The sequence below is a fragment of the Chiloscyllium plagiosum genome, unplaced genomic scaffold (genome assembly GCF_037043375.1).
Source record: "Chiloscyllium plagiosum isolate Xiang-an unplaced genomic scaffold, Cpla_swu_hap1 HiC_scaffold_2, whole genome shotgun sequence".
NCBI lineage: Eukaryota > Metazoa > Chordata > Chondrichthyes > Orectolobiformes > Hemiscylliidae > Chiloscyllium > Chiloscyllium plagiosum.
Window position 1 is genome coordinate 40065291 of NW_028270140.1, and position 18875 is coordinate 40084165.

General features: G+C 39.4%; 1 protein-coding gene across 3 annotated transcripts in view; it reads right to left on the reverse strand.

Moving 5' to 3' along the window:
• Positions 1-11352: 11352 nt before the first annotated feature.
• Positions 11353-18875, reverse strand: part of LOC122562589 (phospholipid-transporting ATPase ABCA1-like) — a 146815-nt gene continuing 139292 nt past the window's right edge. For all 3 annotated transcript variants that reach the window (XM_087996332.1, XM_087996335.1, XM_043715567.2), the window contains 4 exons: positions 18606-18709; positions 16405-16497; positions 12868-13111; positions 11353-12393 (listed from right to left, as the gene is read on the reverse strand). In XM_087996332.1, coding sequence (XP_087852458.1) covers positions 12253-12393; positions 12868-13111; positions 16405-16497; positions 18606-18709 — 582 coding nt within the window. In that variant the 3' untranslated portion in view covers positions 11353-12252. The remainder of the gene's footprint in view (positions 12394-12867; positions 13112-16404; positions 16498-18605; positions 18710-18875) is intronic.

Below are 18875 nucleotides of genomic sequence, written 5' to 3' on the forward strand. Positions count from 1 at the left end.
GCCCTGCAGTCTCAATCTCATGTCGAAACAGATTATTTTCAATAACAGCCCAATAGGCTTGGGCTTGTAATCCTATTGACAGCAGCTGATGAAAGTTGATCTTCTAGCTCCTATTTTGGCTTCAGTATTTGTGAGGGTTGTTGGCAGGATCAGGCCAGGCAAAGTTTCTAAAAGGAAAATCTATTTATTATCTTGTGGGCAGACAAAACTGAAGAATACTGGGACCACATATGACCAATTCCAGTCCAGATACTACCGTCTCACATCTTGATAGATATAATTATGTCGGAAGGGATGTTCCCCAATTTTAATTGCAGTTCATGTTATAAATAAAAATTCTCTTTCCTGCCGAAAGGAAAATCATTCCAAATTATGTTCTGATAGATTAACCTGTTTTTTTTCAGAAGAACTAATGATTGGGTCAACTCCACTGTTTAGGTCAAATGGTACCTGGATAATATTTCATTGATACCTTCAGAACTGAGGCAAATATTGCATCACTGTTAATGCCTTTATCATTCCCATGTATTCTATTATTGTCTATCCATAACTTCATATTAGTTACATTTACATTTCAAGCCTGTGAGTGGCATGTTAATTACTTCATTAAGGTTTTTTCAGATTCTGAAATAATGCACAAAAATTGTGGCTGTGATTTGGGAAATTTGTTCTGGTTATCTTTTAATGTTCTCAAAAATGTACTTTAACAGATCTAATTTGTCATTAGACAATGAAATGAAATATGGAGGGGCATGGTGACTCAATGATTAGCACTGCTGCCTCACAGTGCTAGGGAGTCAGGTTTCATTCCAGCCTCAGGTGTGTGTGTGTGTGTGTGAGAAGTTTGCATGTTCTCCCTGTGTCTACGTGGGTTTCCATTCAGTTCCCCGGTTTCCTCCCACAGTCCAAAGATGTGCAGGTGAGGTGGATGAGCCTTGATAAATTGTCCCGGAATGTGTAGGGAAGTGCAGGCTGAATGGATTAGCCATGGGAAATGCAGGGATAAGTTGGACTCGATGGGCTGAATGTTCTTCCACACTGTAGGAAACCTGAGAGCAGTATGCTTCTTTCAATAAATAAATAGTGGAAGTGTAAGGCCAACAAGTTACTGTAAAGGTGAAGTGTGAGACCAAAAACTCTGTGAATATCATGGCATGTACAAGATCGGAGATGGAAGTAAAAGGAAGTTTGAGGTAGATCCTGAGAGCTTCAGAAGCCTTAAAGGTTTTATGGAAATTACAGGAAGGGTGTTTTTTTTTAAAAAGTAAAAAGACAATATGAAGAGTGCATGAGAAATCTTTGGTGGGTAAGTAAAAAAAAGTCCAAAGGAATTTTTAAAGTTTGCTGGGGACAAAAGGACAACCAGGAAAAGCGTGGTCCCAATCGGGAGCTAACTGACAAATTGTGAGCAGAGTCGGAAGACGTAGGGTGAAGTTTTAAATGATACCTTACATCTGATATCATGACGGAGAAGAACAATGTAGGTGTAGTTGTCAGGGAAGAGGTTTGATTGTAACTGAAGAAATGATCAATTGAGAGTGAGGGGGTTTTAGCGTGATTACAATTGAACAAATAGAGTCATAGAGATGTTTAGCATGGAAACAGACCATTCGGTCCAACTTGCCCATGCCGACAAGATATCCCAACCTAATCTAGCCCCACTTTCCAGCACCCGGCCCATATCCCTCCAAACCCTTCCCATCCAGATGCCTTTTAAAAGTTGCAATTGTACCAGCCTCCACCACTTTCTCTGGCAGCTCATTCCAGATATGTACCACCATTTGCGTGAAAAAGTTGCATCTTAGGTCTCTTTTATATCTTTGCGTGAAAAAGTTGCACCTTAGGTCTCTTTTATATCTTTCCCCTCTCACCCTAAACCTATGCACTTTAGTTCTGGACTCCACCGCTCCAGGGAAAAGATCTTGTCTATTTACCTTGTCCATGCCCCTCATGATTTTATAAACCTCAATAAGGTCACCCCTCAGCCTCCAATGCTCCAGAGAAAACAGCCCTAGCCTATTCAACCTCTCCCTAAAGCTCAAATCCTCCAACCCTGGCAACATCCTTGTAAATCTTTTCTGAACCTTTTCAAGTTTCACAACATCTCTCCGATAGGAAGGAGACCAGAATTGCACGCAGTATTCCAACAGTGGCCTAACCAAAGTCCTGTACAGCCGCAACATGACCTTCTAACTCCTGTACTCAATACTCTGACCAATAAAGGAAAGCATACGAAACCCCTTCTTCACTATCCTATCGACCTGCGACTCCATTTTCAAGGAGCAATGAACCTGCACTCCAAGGTCTCTTTGTTCAGCAACACTCCCTAGGATCTTACCATTAAGTGTATAAGTCCTGCTAATATGTGTGTATTCATGAGCAATCATGTTGATAAACGCTTAGCATCAGATGCAATCAACCAAAATCATTGTTTCCCTTAATCCTGATATTATCAACAACTTGCTTTTATATTGTGCCTTTAATTTGGTTAAATATCTCTTAGTACTTACCAGGAGCATAATCAGACACAATTTGAGACATAGATAAGATATTATGAGTACGTTAAGAGAGGGAATTCCAGAGTTTAGGGTCTCTCCAGACACAGGGAGAATGTGTGAACTCTACACTGTCACCCAAGGCTGGAATCGAACCTGCGCCCCTGACACTCTAAGGCAGCAGTGTTAGCCAACTGTTGTAGTGATGACAATCTACAGAAGTGCAGATTTGGAAGTCTTGGTAACTTACATGGATGGAACATGTCAGTGTTCTGGAGAGGTGAGGCCATGTAGTGCTTTGAAGATGTGAGCGATAATTTAGGACATTAGATTGTGTTCAGAACTCCTGAGAAACCCGTAAAGGCCAATTGAATAAATATGTGAATTCAGAAGAATGCTTCGCTACTGGCTATCACAACATTGCAAGCACACTTGTAAAATCTGTGCTGTATTAATAGGCAACATGGTGGCCACCTGAGAGGTTGAGCATTTAATTCAGTCTGAAAAGTTACTTGAGGAATAAACATTAGCCAGGATAAAGACACTTTCCCTATTCTTCTTTGAATGCAATTCTTTCTGCTCAGTGGAGAGGGAAGTTAGTGTCTGGGTTTAACGTCCTATTTCTAAAATGACACCTCCAAATCTCCCATTCCTTGGTACTATCCTGGAGAGGGTCTGTATTTTTTGTGCTTCAGTCCTGCTATATTCAGGTCTAATCAAACCAAGACCAATTAGCTCAGTGTGGAGGTGAGACAGATTGGAGAGCCTCAAGTTCTCTGATATTCGATCTGAACTTGGGTCAAAGAAAGAAAAAGAATCCCAGGTTGTGGGGCAGGACAGAAACGCCCACTAACAGTTCTCTAACGGGTCAGGGCGAAGAAGGATTGTTGAGAAGGAATGAAAGGCCAGCATTAAGCAGAGTCAGAAGTTACAGTTATATTTGGTTTCCGGAGGTCAGCTGCTTGAACGCTGAATGCTGGTTGTTAGCCTTCACCAAAGGATTAAACTTGGTGAAATATTAGCAAATGAGCAGAATGAACTCAGAATTGGCTGTGATCCTGCTTTGACCTTTAAAACAATACTGTAAATCATTGAGAGAAGTCAAATGCCAACAATCAATATATAAATTTGCTGTCTCTGTTCTAATGATTTTGAATCCACCTGCTTTTTTTCCCCAAGAGGGAAAGGTTTTAGTATTAGAAAATGCAACATTTCTTTTTAAATCATTCAAGGGATGTGAGCATCATTGCTGGGCCAGTATTTATTGCCCATCCCTAGTTACACAAAATACCAGAAACCGGGATCGGGAGTAGACCAATCAATAAGATCACGGCTGATGAGATTGTGATTTCAAATCAGATTCCCACCTTTCCCTGATATATTTTATCCCATCACGTAACAAGTATCTGGGAGAAAGTGAGGACTGCAGATGCTGGAGGATCAGAGCTGAAGAATGTGTTGCTGGAAAAGCGCAGCAGGTCAGGCAGCATTCAAGTTTTGGCAGCTTGGATGCTGCCTGACCTCCTCCGGTTTTCCAGCAACACATTTTCCAGCACGTAACAAATATCTGTCTACCTTGGTCTCTAAAAGTATTCAGGGCCTCAGCTCCTACCACCTTTTCAGGAAGAGCATTCTAAATCTCTATTTGGGCCGAAGGGCCTGTTTCCACACTGTAAGTAATCTAATCTAAATGCACGAATGCCTATTTCCAACAGGGATCCTTAGGTCTAGATTCTTCCGAAGTGGAAACATCCTCTCTACACCTATTTTGCCAATACTTCTCAGTATTATATATTTTCAATCAAATCAGGTTTGATTCTAGCCTTGGGTGACTGTATAGAATTCACACATTCTCCCTGCATCTGTGTAGGTTTCTGCTGAGTGCTCCAGTTTCGTCCCACAGCCCAAAGATGTACAGGTTCTGTGGATTGGCTTGCCCCATAGTGACCAGGGAGGTGCAGGCCAGATGGTTTAGCCATGGTATATGGTGAGGGTGGTGGTGGGATGCTCTTTGATGGGTTGGTGCAGACGTGATAGGCTGAATGGCCTCTATCTGCACATGTAGAGCATCTAAGATTCTAAATCACCTCTTAATCTTTTAAACTCCAGCAAATGCAAACCTAGCCTGTACAATCATCCCTCATAAGATAACCAGCCATCCACTCTCGACATTAGTCTAGTAAAACTCCAACACACTTACATCCTTCCCTAATTAAGGTGACCAGTACTGTACCCCAAATGTGGTCACACCATTGCCTGAACAACGGAAGCACAACTTCCCTACTTTTGTTTCAATACTCCTTGTGATGTGATAACATTCCATTAGTTTACGTAATTAGTAATTATTTGTGGTACCTGCATGCTAACATATGATTGAAATGCAAGGATATCCAGATCCCTCTGCATCTGATAGCTCTGCATTCTCAGCATTTAGATAATATTCTTCTTTTTCATTCGTCCTGTCAAAACGGGCAAATTCACATCTTCGTACATTCTGCTCTGTTTGCTACGTCGTTACCCACTAACCTTAGCTACCAGTATTACAACTTGCATTCTTTTTTTATCATTGTTAGTCACAAATTTGGCAACTGTTCTTTGATCTTAGTCATTTATGTAAATTGTAAATGGTGATGTCCCAGCGCTAATCCCAATGGTATGTACCTGTAGTTACTACATCTACCCAACCTAAAAAAGACAAATCTATACCTACTCTTTGCTTCCTATCAGTCAATTAATCTACTATCCATGCCAAAATGCTACCTCCTACACCATAAGCTTTGATTTTCTGCAGAAGTCTTTGATATAGCACCTTATCAAATACCTTATGGAAATATGAAATATAGCACATTTACCGGTTCCCCTTTATCCAGAGCATATGTCACCTCCTCAATGAATCCAATAACTTGGTCAAACATGATGTACCTTTCTCTTTTTTGAATAAACAAGTTATATTTGTAATCTTCCAATCTAATAGGACTATCCCTAAATCAAGGACAATCTGGAAAATAAAAGCCAATGCATCAACTATCTCATTGGTCATTTATTTAATATTAATTGTATCCTTTACAATACAGATTGATCTGAAAGACCTCTAATGCATGTGCCTTTTTCTTATTTTCCATTATTGCTTCTCTGATCCCCATTCTTTTTTTCCCCAGAAAACTCTTTCAATAGTTAGAGGAAATCTTACTATCTGCCTTTATATTTCTGGCTAGTGTTCTTTCATACTCTCCATCCATCTCAATTTTTTAATCATTCTGTATTACGCTTCTGTTCCATCAGATCTTCTGACCTGCCACCTGTCTTTACACAGTTAAATCATTTTTTTTCAGTCTAATACTTGCCTTAAACATTTTTAATTAACCACAAAGGGTGGACCCATCCCTTGGAATTTTTCTTCCTTGTTGAAATGTATTCTGAAATGTCCCCTTAAATGTCCATTGCTGCATCTCTTTTGATCTATTCTGTTATTTCACTTTTGCCAGCTTTGTTTTCAAACCCCCCCCCCCAATCTAAAAAAAGCTTTTGGAACAGCTCCTCTCTCCCTCTAACTGAGTGTAAAACTCAGTTATATTATGGTCATTGTTACCTTGGTAGCCTTCTCTCTGGTCGGTTCAAGAATGTGCAGTTCATAAAAACTATCCTGAAAACATTCTGGGAACTCCTCACCTAGGCAACATTTGCACGTCTGACTTCTGTGGTTGAAATGTAAATTAAAATCTCCTTTGATTATCTTCACACCTTTGTGATGAGCATTCACTATTTCCTGTTTCATATTCCACCTGTATGTTACTGTTGGGGGATATATACACCACAGTCCCGCAAGTATATCTCTCTAATTTTTCATTTCTGTAGAATTGTTTCCACACCTCAGTTTCCTGAACTTAGGTTCTCCTTCTCTGCTGTGGGAATACCGTCATCAACTAGCACAATCCATTCACATTCCTAAACGGCCTATATCCTTCAAGATTCAGATCCCAATCATGTTATCCTCCAAACATGTCTCTGAATTGGCGACCAGTTTATGTTTATTGATCTTTCTTTGTCATCTCAGTTCATCAGTTTCTTTTTTTTTGAATGCTACATGTATTCAGACACAGAGCCTGCAGTTTTATCCTTGAACTCTTTTTCTAAATTCTAGTCTTTCCTGTTTGCTGACTCTTAGGTTCATTCTCTCTCTCTCTCTCTCTCTCTGTCTTCCTGTTATGGGCTATTTATCATTTCTGTATTAATATCTTTCTCTTTGTCCTCAACTTTCAACTTCACCTCATTTTCCCAAATTTGACTCCTTGCCCTACACTAAGAAGCATGGTCACTGTGCACGAAACTTCCATTTGTGACACAAAGGCTGAGTGAGTATATCGTATGAAATTTGGTTCAAAGTGAGAATTCAACTGGTATATCTCTAAAACTGATTTTGAAAAGGATAAAGTCAGATTCAGAAAACAATCTTCAAGTAACATAAATGGTCTAATTAAAGGAAGTAGTTAAAATATAACAAATAGGTTTCCTCCGGGTGCTCCGGTTTCCTCCCACACTCCAAAGATGGGCAGGTTAGGTGAATTGGTTATGCTAAATTGCCCGTAGAGTTAGGTGCATTAGTTAGGGGGAATGAGTCTGGGTGAGTTACTTTTTGGGGGATTGGTGTGGACTAGTTGGGCCGAAGGGCCTGTTTTCACACTGTAGGGAATCTAATCTAAAATGTAGCTGCAGATGCTAGAGATCTGAAGCAAAAACAAATTGCTGGACAAATTCAGGTCTGAATATCTGGGGAGAGATTAACATTTTTAATCCAGTGATTTTTCTTCAGAAGTTCTGAGAAGAATCAAAGCAAGTAGCTCCTTTGATTGTGGTAGTTAGAATTCAACACCTGAATTCCTTTTGTCTGTGTGAGGTGTTGATCACTACAGCTATGTCTCTGAGCAGATCCATTTAAGAAAGGGAATTTTCTCACCACAGTCTGTGTGCAGGAGACTTTATTGAAGTGAGACAAAGGCTGAGTGAGTATACTGCTGGAAGTTCAGAGCAAAATGACAATTCATTGCAGAGGGGGACAAAGGAGCGTGTTCAAGGATTTACTGCAAGAAGTTTCCAGAGCCAGCAGTGAGGGCAAGAGGATAAAAGCAGGGATTAAGAGTCCTGCAGTGGACTAGCAACAGAGTAATGCCACAAATCACAGGACCTGAGTGCAGGGAAAGTTGATTATTGGTGAGTAGGATTGGCAAATGTTTCTAATCTTTAAAATAAATGTAAGATTTTAAGTCTTGTGTTTAAATATCCAATGTTTCCTTTTCCTCCTTTGGAAAGTAGCTACTTAACGATAATACCGATACTTGTGCACTTTCATTTTATGGAAGCAAAATATCATTAATATGCAAAGAGCAGAGAGTCTGGAGTAATTAATTTATCAATTAAATCAAATATGAGAGTGATGGCCTGGCTGGGGTTGTATATGAGGAAGCTGCAGGAAGTTAGTAATTAAAGCATGGTAAAATACAGCATTCAGTTTGAGAGGAAGACTTTGATCAGAAACAAATGTGCTAAGCTTAAGTAACTATAATTAAGAAATAAGGGCAGAGCCAGGTAGAGTGGATGGGAGAGGAGTTTTAACAACAAATACATTTAAGAATAAATGGCAGATGATTAAGAAAATAGTTCATAACTCCTTCAAAATATATCCCAATGAGAAGGAAGGATTCTAGGAAAGGGATAAGACAGGGAAGAGACTGATAGAATCAAATTGAAAAGAAACACATGATATGGCAAACATTAGTGGTAAATCAGAGGATTGGGAAACTTCTAAATACCAACAATAGATGACCAAAAAACAATCAAGAGGGAGAAGATATCCTTTTGAGGATAAACCTGCAAGTTATATCAAGAAAGACAACAAGAGCTTCTTTAGCTTCTCTCTTCCTTTTTATATATTTAAAACTAACATAGGCCCCGTTGAGAACAAGGCTAGGGAAATAATTATGGGGAACCGGAAAACAGCAGAGGGGTTGAATACGTTTTTTGAAAGTAATCTAATAGCATTCCAATATTAGTAAATAGCCAAGAGGCAAAGGAAGAGAGGAAGTAAATACAATAATTATTACTAGAGAAAAAGCGCTCAGGAAAATAATAGGGCCAAATACCCATAAATCCCCTGGACCTGATGGGATGCATTCCAAGGATATTTAAAGAGAAATAGCTACAGAGATCATGGATGCACTGTTAGTAATTTAAGAATCCTCTGGTTCTGGAAAAGTTCCAGGGGATTGAAAAACCACTAAAGTAATGCTTGCCTTATTAAAATAGGAGACAAAGTAAAACAAATAAATACGGGTTAGTTGCTTAACTTTTTTGTTATTGGAAAAAGTTTTGAGACAGTTCTAAAGGGTGTAATAGCAGAAATTAATATTATGATCGAGCAGACTCAGCATGGCTTCACAAAGGGGTAATCATGTCTGGCAAATGTAAAATTGTTTGAGGAGATAACAAGCAGGATAGGTAAAAGAGAAGTGGGTGCAATACATTTGGACTTTCAGAAGGCTTTTGATAAGTTACCACATCTTAAGATAAGAACCTTTAATGTTGAGATAGTATTGATAAAGGATTGGCTCACTCACAGAAGAGAGAAAGTTGGGATAAGGTGGGCATTGTTAGGGCGGTAACCTGTAAGAAGTGTAGTGCCATATGGATCAATGAATTACTGTATATTAATGACTTGGATGAGAAAAGTGTATAGAACCAAGTTTGAGGATGACACAAAAATAGGTGAGAAGGCAAGTGATGAAGATTACAGAGTCTGCAGAGGGATACAGACAGCTTAAGTGAGTGGGCAGATAAAATATGATGTAGAAAAATCTGTTATAATGTACTTTGACATAAATAATATTCAGCTCCTCTATTCTTTAAATGGAGGAAGTTTGTTTTATTCATTCACTGGATGAGGGTGTCACTGGCTGGGTCAGCATTTATTACCCATCTCTAAGTGCCCAGAGGGCAGTTAAGAGTAAACTACAATGTTGAGTCTGAGTCATGTGTATTCCAGGCTAAGTAAAGGTGCAGTTTCCTTCCCTGAAGGATGTTAGTGAACCAGATGGGTTTTTCTGGCAATCGATGGTTTCATGGTCATTATTAGACTCTTAATTCCAGATTTTTGTTGATTTCAAATTCCATCATCTACCATGGTAGAGTTCGAACTGGGACTCCAGAACATTACCTGGGTCTCTGGATTAACAGTTCAACAACAATATCACCAGACCATTGCCTCCCCTTGCAGAAAATTACAGCACACAGGAATTTGGGAGTACTTGTGCATACATCACAAAAAGCGAGCATAAAAGTTCAATAGAAAATAACAAAGGCAAAAAAAAATTGGCCTTTATTTTGAAGGGAATAGAGTCAAAAATATGGATGTTTTGCTACAAGTATACAATGCACTAGAGAAATCACAGGTAGAATATTGCAAACAGTTCTGAGCTCCTTACCTGAGGAAAAACATACTAACGTTAAAGGCAGTTCAGAAAATATTCACTATGCTGATTGCAGGTATGGAGGAACTGTCTTAGGAAGAAAGGTTGAGTCGGTTGGGCCTGTAATCACTGGAGTTTAGAAGAATGAGAGGCAACCTTATTGAAACGTAAAGATTGTTAGGAGACTTGACAGGGTAAATGTGGAAGCATTGTTTCCCCTTGTGAGTGTGTCTAGGACCAAAGGGCATTCTCTCAGTCAATGCAAATAGCTTCCGGTAGGTGCAGAAAAATATTTGTTTAATTCTTATAACTAAGGCTCTATTCTCCAAACAAGATACAATGCCATGTACCTGTGATGTTGTGGATCATGGAAACAGCTTAAATAAACTTAAAAAGTTCACAAGGCTGATACCTGATGTCAGAACTGTTGTATGAGGAGAGACTGGTTTGATTGGGCCTGTATTCACTAAGGTTTAAAGGATTGAGTGGGAATCTGATTGAAATATATAACATTTTAGAAGAGCTGGACAGACTAGCTGATGGTAGGATGTCTTCCCTGGTTGGAGAGTCTGGAACCAAGGGTCACAGTCTCAGGATATAAGGTAGGCCATTTAGGACTGAAAGAAGGAAATATTTCTTCCTCAAAGGCTAGTGAATCTGTGGATGCCAGGTTACATAACATATTGAAGAAAGAGATCGATACATTATTAGATTTTGAAAAGCATCAAGGGGTATGGGGAGAGAACAAGAGAATGGTATTTATATAAAGGATTGGCATGATCATATTGAATGGCAGAGCTAAACGGTTGAATGGCTTAATAATCCATGGTTACAGCACAGAAGCATGCCAACAGGCTCACCATATCTGTGCCAGCTCTCTACAAGTGAAACGTGGCTTATTCCAATCTTTTGCCTTTTCCCCATTATCCTGCAAGCTCTTTTTAATCTCCAGATAATTAGTCAGTCAATTTCCATTTGAAAGTTACGATTAAAGCCCTGTCCACCATGGTTTGGATAATGCCACTTACCATGTGAAAACAAAAAAGTATTTTCTTTGTACCATCTTTATTTTTATTTCACTACACATCTTGAATCAGTGCCCTCTAGTTCTCAATTCGTCATATCCAGCCTCTCCAAGGCCAATATATCCTTCCAGAGTTGCAACACCCTAACACTGTTTAGTTGAGATTTGACCCAAGTTTCTAAACAACTGAAGCATGTTTTTTTAAAAACTGGTTCCTCTGAGAAGAATAAATTACTAGACAACTCTTGAAAGCAACTTTGTCAACAAGTTCAAAAGAAACTGGGTCTCTTTCTGGACAGTGAGGAACTAAGCTAGAAGGTAGATTGGTGTGCTCTGTCTGAAATGGGGTTAATGACACAACGTAACGCTTCAATGTTATCAAAATTTTATTTCCTAACTTAACACATGAGAAACTCAAAACAATATATAAATGCATTTACACAATAATACTTTCTCACAAACTTTTTTTTGGTATTGCAACATTTCTGTAAGAAAAATTACTAATTTATACGTCAAGCCTTTAGTCATCAAGCTTTGCCAATTATTTTCATTCACTTTAATAATGATTAATTGATATTACAGTTTAAAAAAAAAAGTTCCAGAACCATCTGTATAAAGTGCTTGGAATGAAACGGCCAAAATAGAGCTTTAAACATGACTATTAGAAAACTCTCGCGCCGATGTAGATATTCACTTTATAAGTTGGGATACAATACTTATGTAAACACTTTTTTTTAGCTGGTTACACCGGCAATCAGTAAATAAATATGTTACTTTATTAATTTTTATTTCAAAAATTACCAAGTCTCTCACACACGGATTATTAAATGTAATCTGCCCAGACTCTGGTTACATATTCTGAAAACTCCAAACTGTGGTATATTTCAATCACAACGTGAGTCGGGACAGTGTGTTGACACACATATATGTGTCAGTTATTGATTTACTTACTCAATTACTGGCCACGACTAATCAATAACTGCAAGATTGTCACATTGCTGATATTCCGTGATAACTTATGGTATTGAATACAGCCCTAGAGTTTCACAAAGTCATGTTGTAATACCAACTATATTCAAGTTTTACATTTAACCTCGAGTACTCATCAACAACTAACAGAGGCACCATTTTGTCATATGATAGTGGAATTGTTGCATTGGATTGCATTGAATGGCATGAGTTAGGTGTCCAGTTTTTCTCTTCCTTCTCCTCGAGAAGTTTCCATTCTGAACAAAGCAAACCTCCTTTTCAGTCTGAAATTCAGTTTGTCAGCTCACACACAGCTTTCCTTCACACTGTTGTCATGTAAAAATGTATTCAGGAGTGCAACATCTAAGACAGTTTCATTTCTTTGAATAGACATGTCTTTCGAGAGGTCATCGTCACTTTGGTCCTTGGCAAAATTTACAAAAACCTGCAAACAAATATATAATGAATGCTAGGGATCACAGAAGCAACAAGGACCTGCATTTACAGAGTGCCTTCAATGTAATGAAAATATCCAGCAAGGTGCTTTACAAGAGAATACTAAAACAAAGTATGATATCAAGACATGCAAGGAGTTTTTACAGTAGATGAACATACTCTTGAACAATGAGGTTGGTTTTAAGGTGGGCAAGAGTCTTAAGAAGGATTTCTAGAGTTTAGCACCTAGACAGCAATAACATAGCCACTAATGGTGGCATGATTAAATTGGAGATAGTCGAAGGGAGCAGAGATATCTCAAGGAGTTTGAGGCTAGGGGTGGATACAGAATAGGGAGGAGAGAAGCTGGGCGAAATGAAAGCAAGGGTGAGAATTTTAAATATAATTTTAATCCCTGGCCACCAATATACATCAGTGATGTTATGCAAGAATTGCTTTAATGTTCAATGAACGTGTCACTTACTTGGTCTAGTGTGGTTTGTGAAACAGAGTAGTCCTCAATTTGAAGTTTCTCCTTGTTGCTGGAGAGAATACTAAAGATCCTCGATAAGGAGGATTGATAGGATGGCAGCTGGTACTGCAGCATATTGCGGTGCTTCTCCTTGAGAATGCTGCCAGGAAAAGCCCGCTTGAAGAACTGCTCCACAGGACTCAGATCTGGGTTTGGACCAACTATCCTCACAATTATCGTGTAGCCATCTCCAAATCTGCCAAAATAAAAATTGACGTTAATGAATTGATTACCGTGGAGCACATCGGTTCAATTTGTACATCTGTCTGTTATAATTTACCCTTTGAACACTGACTTTTGTGAACGCTTCTGTCTGAAGCCTATGCACAAATGATGACTCTCATTAAAACAATATCATGAGGTAGTGCCCTAGCTCAGAGCCTAGCCTTAAGAACCTGGAATGCTATTGCGATCTAAGGTAAGGCCCATTGTTTGGGCAGGGAAGAGAGAGATCTTTACTACTTAGCCTTGCTGTATCTGGCACAGATTTTACATTTTAATCTTGCAGTTCCAACATCCCATTGCTACCATGCTACTTGTTAGGCCGAAGGACCAGTTCCACATTGTAGGGATTCTACGATAACAGGAGAAATAAAACTGTTTTGCAGTGTGAAATGCCATTGCATGATGGTACTTTTTTTCATGAATTTTGCAACACCTCAACCACATGCAGGAATACTCGCATTTTCTTAGATGGAAAATCCTTATTAGAATTAGACTTAGAATAAGATTTTATTATCACATGTACTCAAGTATAGGGATACATGAATACAGTGAGAAGTGTACAAAGTGCCCACTGGACTTCCCATCGAGTCCGTGCTGGCTCAACATGCCGCCACGGATGCTATCCGAGAATGGGAGGTAATTAAAAACTGAAGAGAGGAAAACAAAAGAAATGGATGGAGTGGAGGAACTCTGGCTCAGGAGCCCCACTCTGCTACCATCTTGGATACCTCATGTAATAATGTTAATAATACATCTTTTGGGGTTACTTGCTGAGTCCAGTTTGTGGGACTGTCCATTTCACCATGATGAATAAATCATGTTCCAAGTAAAATATTTTTATATATAGAGGCAATGGCATTTCACACTACAAGATACTTCTCTTTCTCCTGCTGAAAGAAAACAGAGGGTTGTAGTTGATGGAACATGTTCATCTTGGTGTCCAGTTACTAGCGGCGTACTGCAAGGGTCAGTGTTTGGTCCACTGCTGTTCGTCATTTTTATAAATGACCTGGATGAGGGTTTAGACGGGTGGGTTAGTAAATTTGCGGACGACACTAAGGTCGGTGGAGTTGTGGATAGTGACGAAGAATGTAGTAGGTTGCAGAGGGACATAGATAGGATGCAGAGCTGGGCTGAGAGGTGGCAAATGGAGTTTAATGTGGACAAGTGTGAGGTGATACACTTTGGACGGAGTAATTGGAATGCAAAGTACTGGGCTAATGGTAAGATTCTTGGGAGTGCAGATGAGCAGAGAGATCTTGGTGTCCATGTACACAGATCCCTGAAAGTTGCCACCCAGATTGACAGAGTTGTTAAGAAGGCATACAGTGTTTTGGCCTTTATTAATAGAGGGATTGAGTTCCGGAACTAGGAGGTTATGATGCAGCTGTACAAAGCTCTGGTACGGCCACACTTGGAGTATTGTGTACAGTTCTGGTCACCGCATTATAAGAAGGGTGTGGAAGCTTTGGAAAGGGTGCAGAGGAGATTTACTAGGATGTTGCCTGGTATGGAAGGAATGTCTTACGAGGAAAGGCTGAGGGCCTTGAGGCTGTTCTCGTTAGAGAGAAGGTGGTTGAGAGGTGACTTAATAGAGACATATAAGATAATCAGAGGGTTAGATAGGGTGGACAGGGAGAGCCTTTTTCCAAGTATGGAGACGGCAAACATGAGGGGACACAACTTTAGAGTGAGGAAAGATAGGTATAAGACAGATGTCAGAGGTAGTTTCTTTACTCAGAGAGTAGTAAGGGTATGGAATGCTTTGCCTGCAATGGTAGTAGATTCGCCAAGTTTAAGTGCATTTAAATCGTCATTGGACAGGCTTATGGGCGTACATGGAATAGTGTAGGTGGGATGGGCTTCAGATTAGTATGACAGGGCGGCGCAACATCGAGGGTTGAAGGGCCTGTACTGCGCTGTAATGTTCTATGTTCTATAGAATCCCTACAGTGTGGAAATAGGTCCACACCAACCCTGCGAGGAGTATCCCACCCAAACCCTTTTCCCTACCCTATTATTCAACATTTCTCATGACAAATGGACCTAACTTACACATCCCTGAATACTATGGGCAAGTTAGCATGGCCAATTCACCTAGCCTGCACATCTTTGGACTGTGGGAGGAAACTGGAGCACCTGGAGGAAACCCACACAGAAACGGGGAGAATGTGCAAACTCCACAGCCAGTCGCCCGAGGCTGGAATCGAACTCAGGTCCCTGGCGTTGTGAGGCAGTAGTGCTAACCACTGAGCAACTTTGCTGTCTGTTATCATCTTAAGACATCGCCATGGAAATGTTCCTTATTGGGAGACTTGGAAATGTAACCAGTGGTATTGAGTATAACTGCAAACATTTCCGTTAGCTGTTGTTGTTAAGGTGATTGCTAAATTTAATTCCTTGATGTTCCCAACAATCCAGAGGATGAAATTTACATTGGATAAAAGTATGCCCACACCATCCCTACCCTGACTAGACACATTAATGGCCAGAAACCTGGCTGCCCGTGGATGATGGTCTGTCTTTATTGGATCAGATTTTGGACTTTAGCCTGTATGTTGGAGGAAGTCCCACCCTGGAGAGCGAAATGCCTACCAATCTGATTGATTCTTGTTTCAGCAGTGCCAGAATCAAATAGTGGCCATTGCTGAAACTACGCAGAATCCAGAATAAAACAATGGATCCCAGACTTTAGGCAAGTGTGGGATTTTGGTCAGGCCAGACTGGCAGAGCACAGCAGGCAAGTGGTGCAGGGGTAAAATCAAGGTGTGATCTTTGGAGACAGATATTGCCCTTAATGAACACAGGGAACCCCAACCCATCTTTTTACCCTAAAGCTGCAGACACAATGCCCACCAGCCATAATATGACAGACAGATTGGGAACAGATGGGAAGAGAGTTGGCAGGTCAACCATTTTATTTTACAAGACCCACTGTTCCCCTACCTTCAAATAAAATGGGGATCACAAACTTCACAACCTCTAGTTCCAATGTTTAGAACTATTAAGTTAAATTTATTTTCTCATGCAAGCAAGATGATGAAAAGTCTCAGACCTATAAGTCTGTTTACCTCTCCAAAGGGTGCTGACTAACCTGATGAATATTGACAGTATTTTCAGCTTTCCCCTACTCTGACAAGCCACCTTTACCAACTGAGAAGCAAATGATACCTTGGGTAAGCATCAGCACAAAAATGGGTTCCATCCCTGACACACAGACAGCTTTAGGGCTAATAGGTATTAGCTTCTCCTGTGTACTCTTACCTGTTTTTGAGATGCTGCACACTGCCAAGACATCGAAATTTGCCATTCACCATTATGGCCATTCGAGTACACAAAGCCTCACACTCTTCCATGCTGTAAGGGAATAAACACTAAAGGTCACAAGTTTTTCTCACTCAATGCAAATCTAAAATTTTGTACCAGGCCATCATCATAATCATTGTTTTGAAATGCAAGTCCTGAAGTGAATTCATGAATGACGCAAATTGACACTAAATCTGATGCCTGCTGAAAGTTTCCATCTGTCAGCTGGAGACTTAACTCAGTTGGACAGTATCTGGATATAAAGAAACCTGTATTTGTATTTAAAAACAAATTAACAGAGCAAGACATCTCAATAAAGGAGTGCTGTGGAGAAAAAAATGACATTGACCAGTACAAGGAAAAATTTGGGCAGACTATTAAAAACTTGGTTTAAGGTTGGCAAGGTTTTAAGGAGCATCTCAAAAGAAGGAAGACAGGTAAAGAAGGCACAGCTCCCAACAATGGACAGATTAAAATTATGAATGCTTACAGAGAATATCTCTACATTTGTGTATACATCTTTTATGTATTGTATTCACACACAAATATATTAACATAGAAATACTGTATCATCATCTCAGCAATTATTTGCCAAACCACATCAGTGACATTATTTTTAATGTTGGTAGGATAAGGAGGCAGGCCCAGAGATTACCTCAACAGCAACAGGATCGATCCTGTCATGTTGCTCTCTGATCCATATGCTACTCATCTGGCCAAATGAGCTCACCAGACTCCCATTTCTTTATATTCTTGAAAGCTATATTTTGCAGAGCAATTTGTAAAAAGACAAGGGGTCAACATATTCTTTGCTAATGTTTCTGATCAGCTTACTTCCAATTAAATCAAACCCACTCAGCACACCTAACATGGATCTCAAAGGAATCCACAAACTAATGGGGAAACAGCATCCATTCCAGCTGTTTATTGAGTCCCTTTGTTATTAAGTAGCCTTCCTCCATCCATCCCCCGGAAAAACAATTCAACACTGTTGAAGAATTACACGTTAGAAAGTAAAATGCTGATTTATAAAATCAATCAGAAGTGCTTTATAGTGTTTGCTCTGAATCAATACTACTTCATTATCATAATTCAAATGCAGTGTTTCAATCTGAATAGTTAGTGTCTGACAGTGGTTCTATCTATGTTATTGTTTCATCAGTATTTTTACTAAAATTAATACTACAATAATAGGAAATAACTAGAATTCCAATTACTGACATGGCTTCACTGAGCCTGTGTTGATGCATTCGAAAGAAAGATTGATAAGCATGAGGGAGAATGGAATTGAAGGATATGCTGATAATTTAAATGAATTAACATGGGTAGAGACCCCGTGGAGTATAAAACCAGCAGAGACCAGTTGAGCCAAATGACCTTTTCTGGGATGTAAATAAGAGAAGATACAAATGGTACTAACCATTAGCCATTACCATGTCTGCCAATTACAATGCACTCTACTAAGCAGATTATTTTGGGCAGTTCAAGCAGCTAGTCATATCTCATTCAAGCATAATTTCTTCATAGTCCTGAATAGTTCCTATTTCCATGATTAAAACTCTAGTCTCTGCTTTACCAAGCAATAAATTTGATTCTTTCTGCATTATAATATTTCTGCTGCTTGTGCCAGTATTGATGATAAACCTCTAGGAAGTATCTGAACAAGATCACTAAAGTTCTAAAAGTCTCAGTGCTCTCAGCTCTGAGTAGAGAAGTTGGCAAGTACAAAATAATTTTATTAATGCATCGCTGCCTTGGAAGATTCATGTCTTTATTTGTACGGGGCTGTGATTGCAAATCCTTAATTGTTTCATGTTAACATGAATATATATGTATATTGCTTCAAGTACAATCCAACCAGACAGTGCCACCTTTAGTTATTGAAAAGGCAGTGAGATCGAAACAAAATGTCATAGTCACTGCCACCTTCACCGTCTAGCATCCTCTCTCAATGTGCAGTTTTACTGTGTATCCATAATTCATTCCTGTCTATCTCCTGGAATTTGGCCATGAGGATACCATGGACAGCCGTGGATTGATGCCAAAGTGCCCATTGCAAGAATAGGTTTGCACATCAGTGTATTCAGGACATAAGCCAAACATTTCTACTAACAAATTCATAGGCTATGCAAAACCTCTGGAGTTTTCCATTCACTTACCTGTGTGACGTCAAGACCACTGATCTCCCTTCTTTCACAATACTAAGAATTGTGTTCCACAGAAATCTCCGAGCTTTTGGGTCCATCCCTGTTGTGGGTTCATCCTGAAAACAGTTTGAGGAAAAAAGAGGCATGCTATTTAAAACAGTGATCAAAGCATTTGTTATCTTAATTCTAAAGGGACTGAGGATTTTTGGAAAATAATAATTCATTTATGGCTACAAATACTTAAAATATGTAAGACGGTGATTTCAGGAGATCAAATGCATG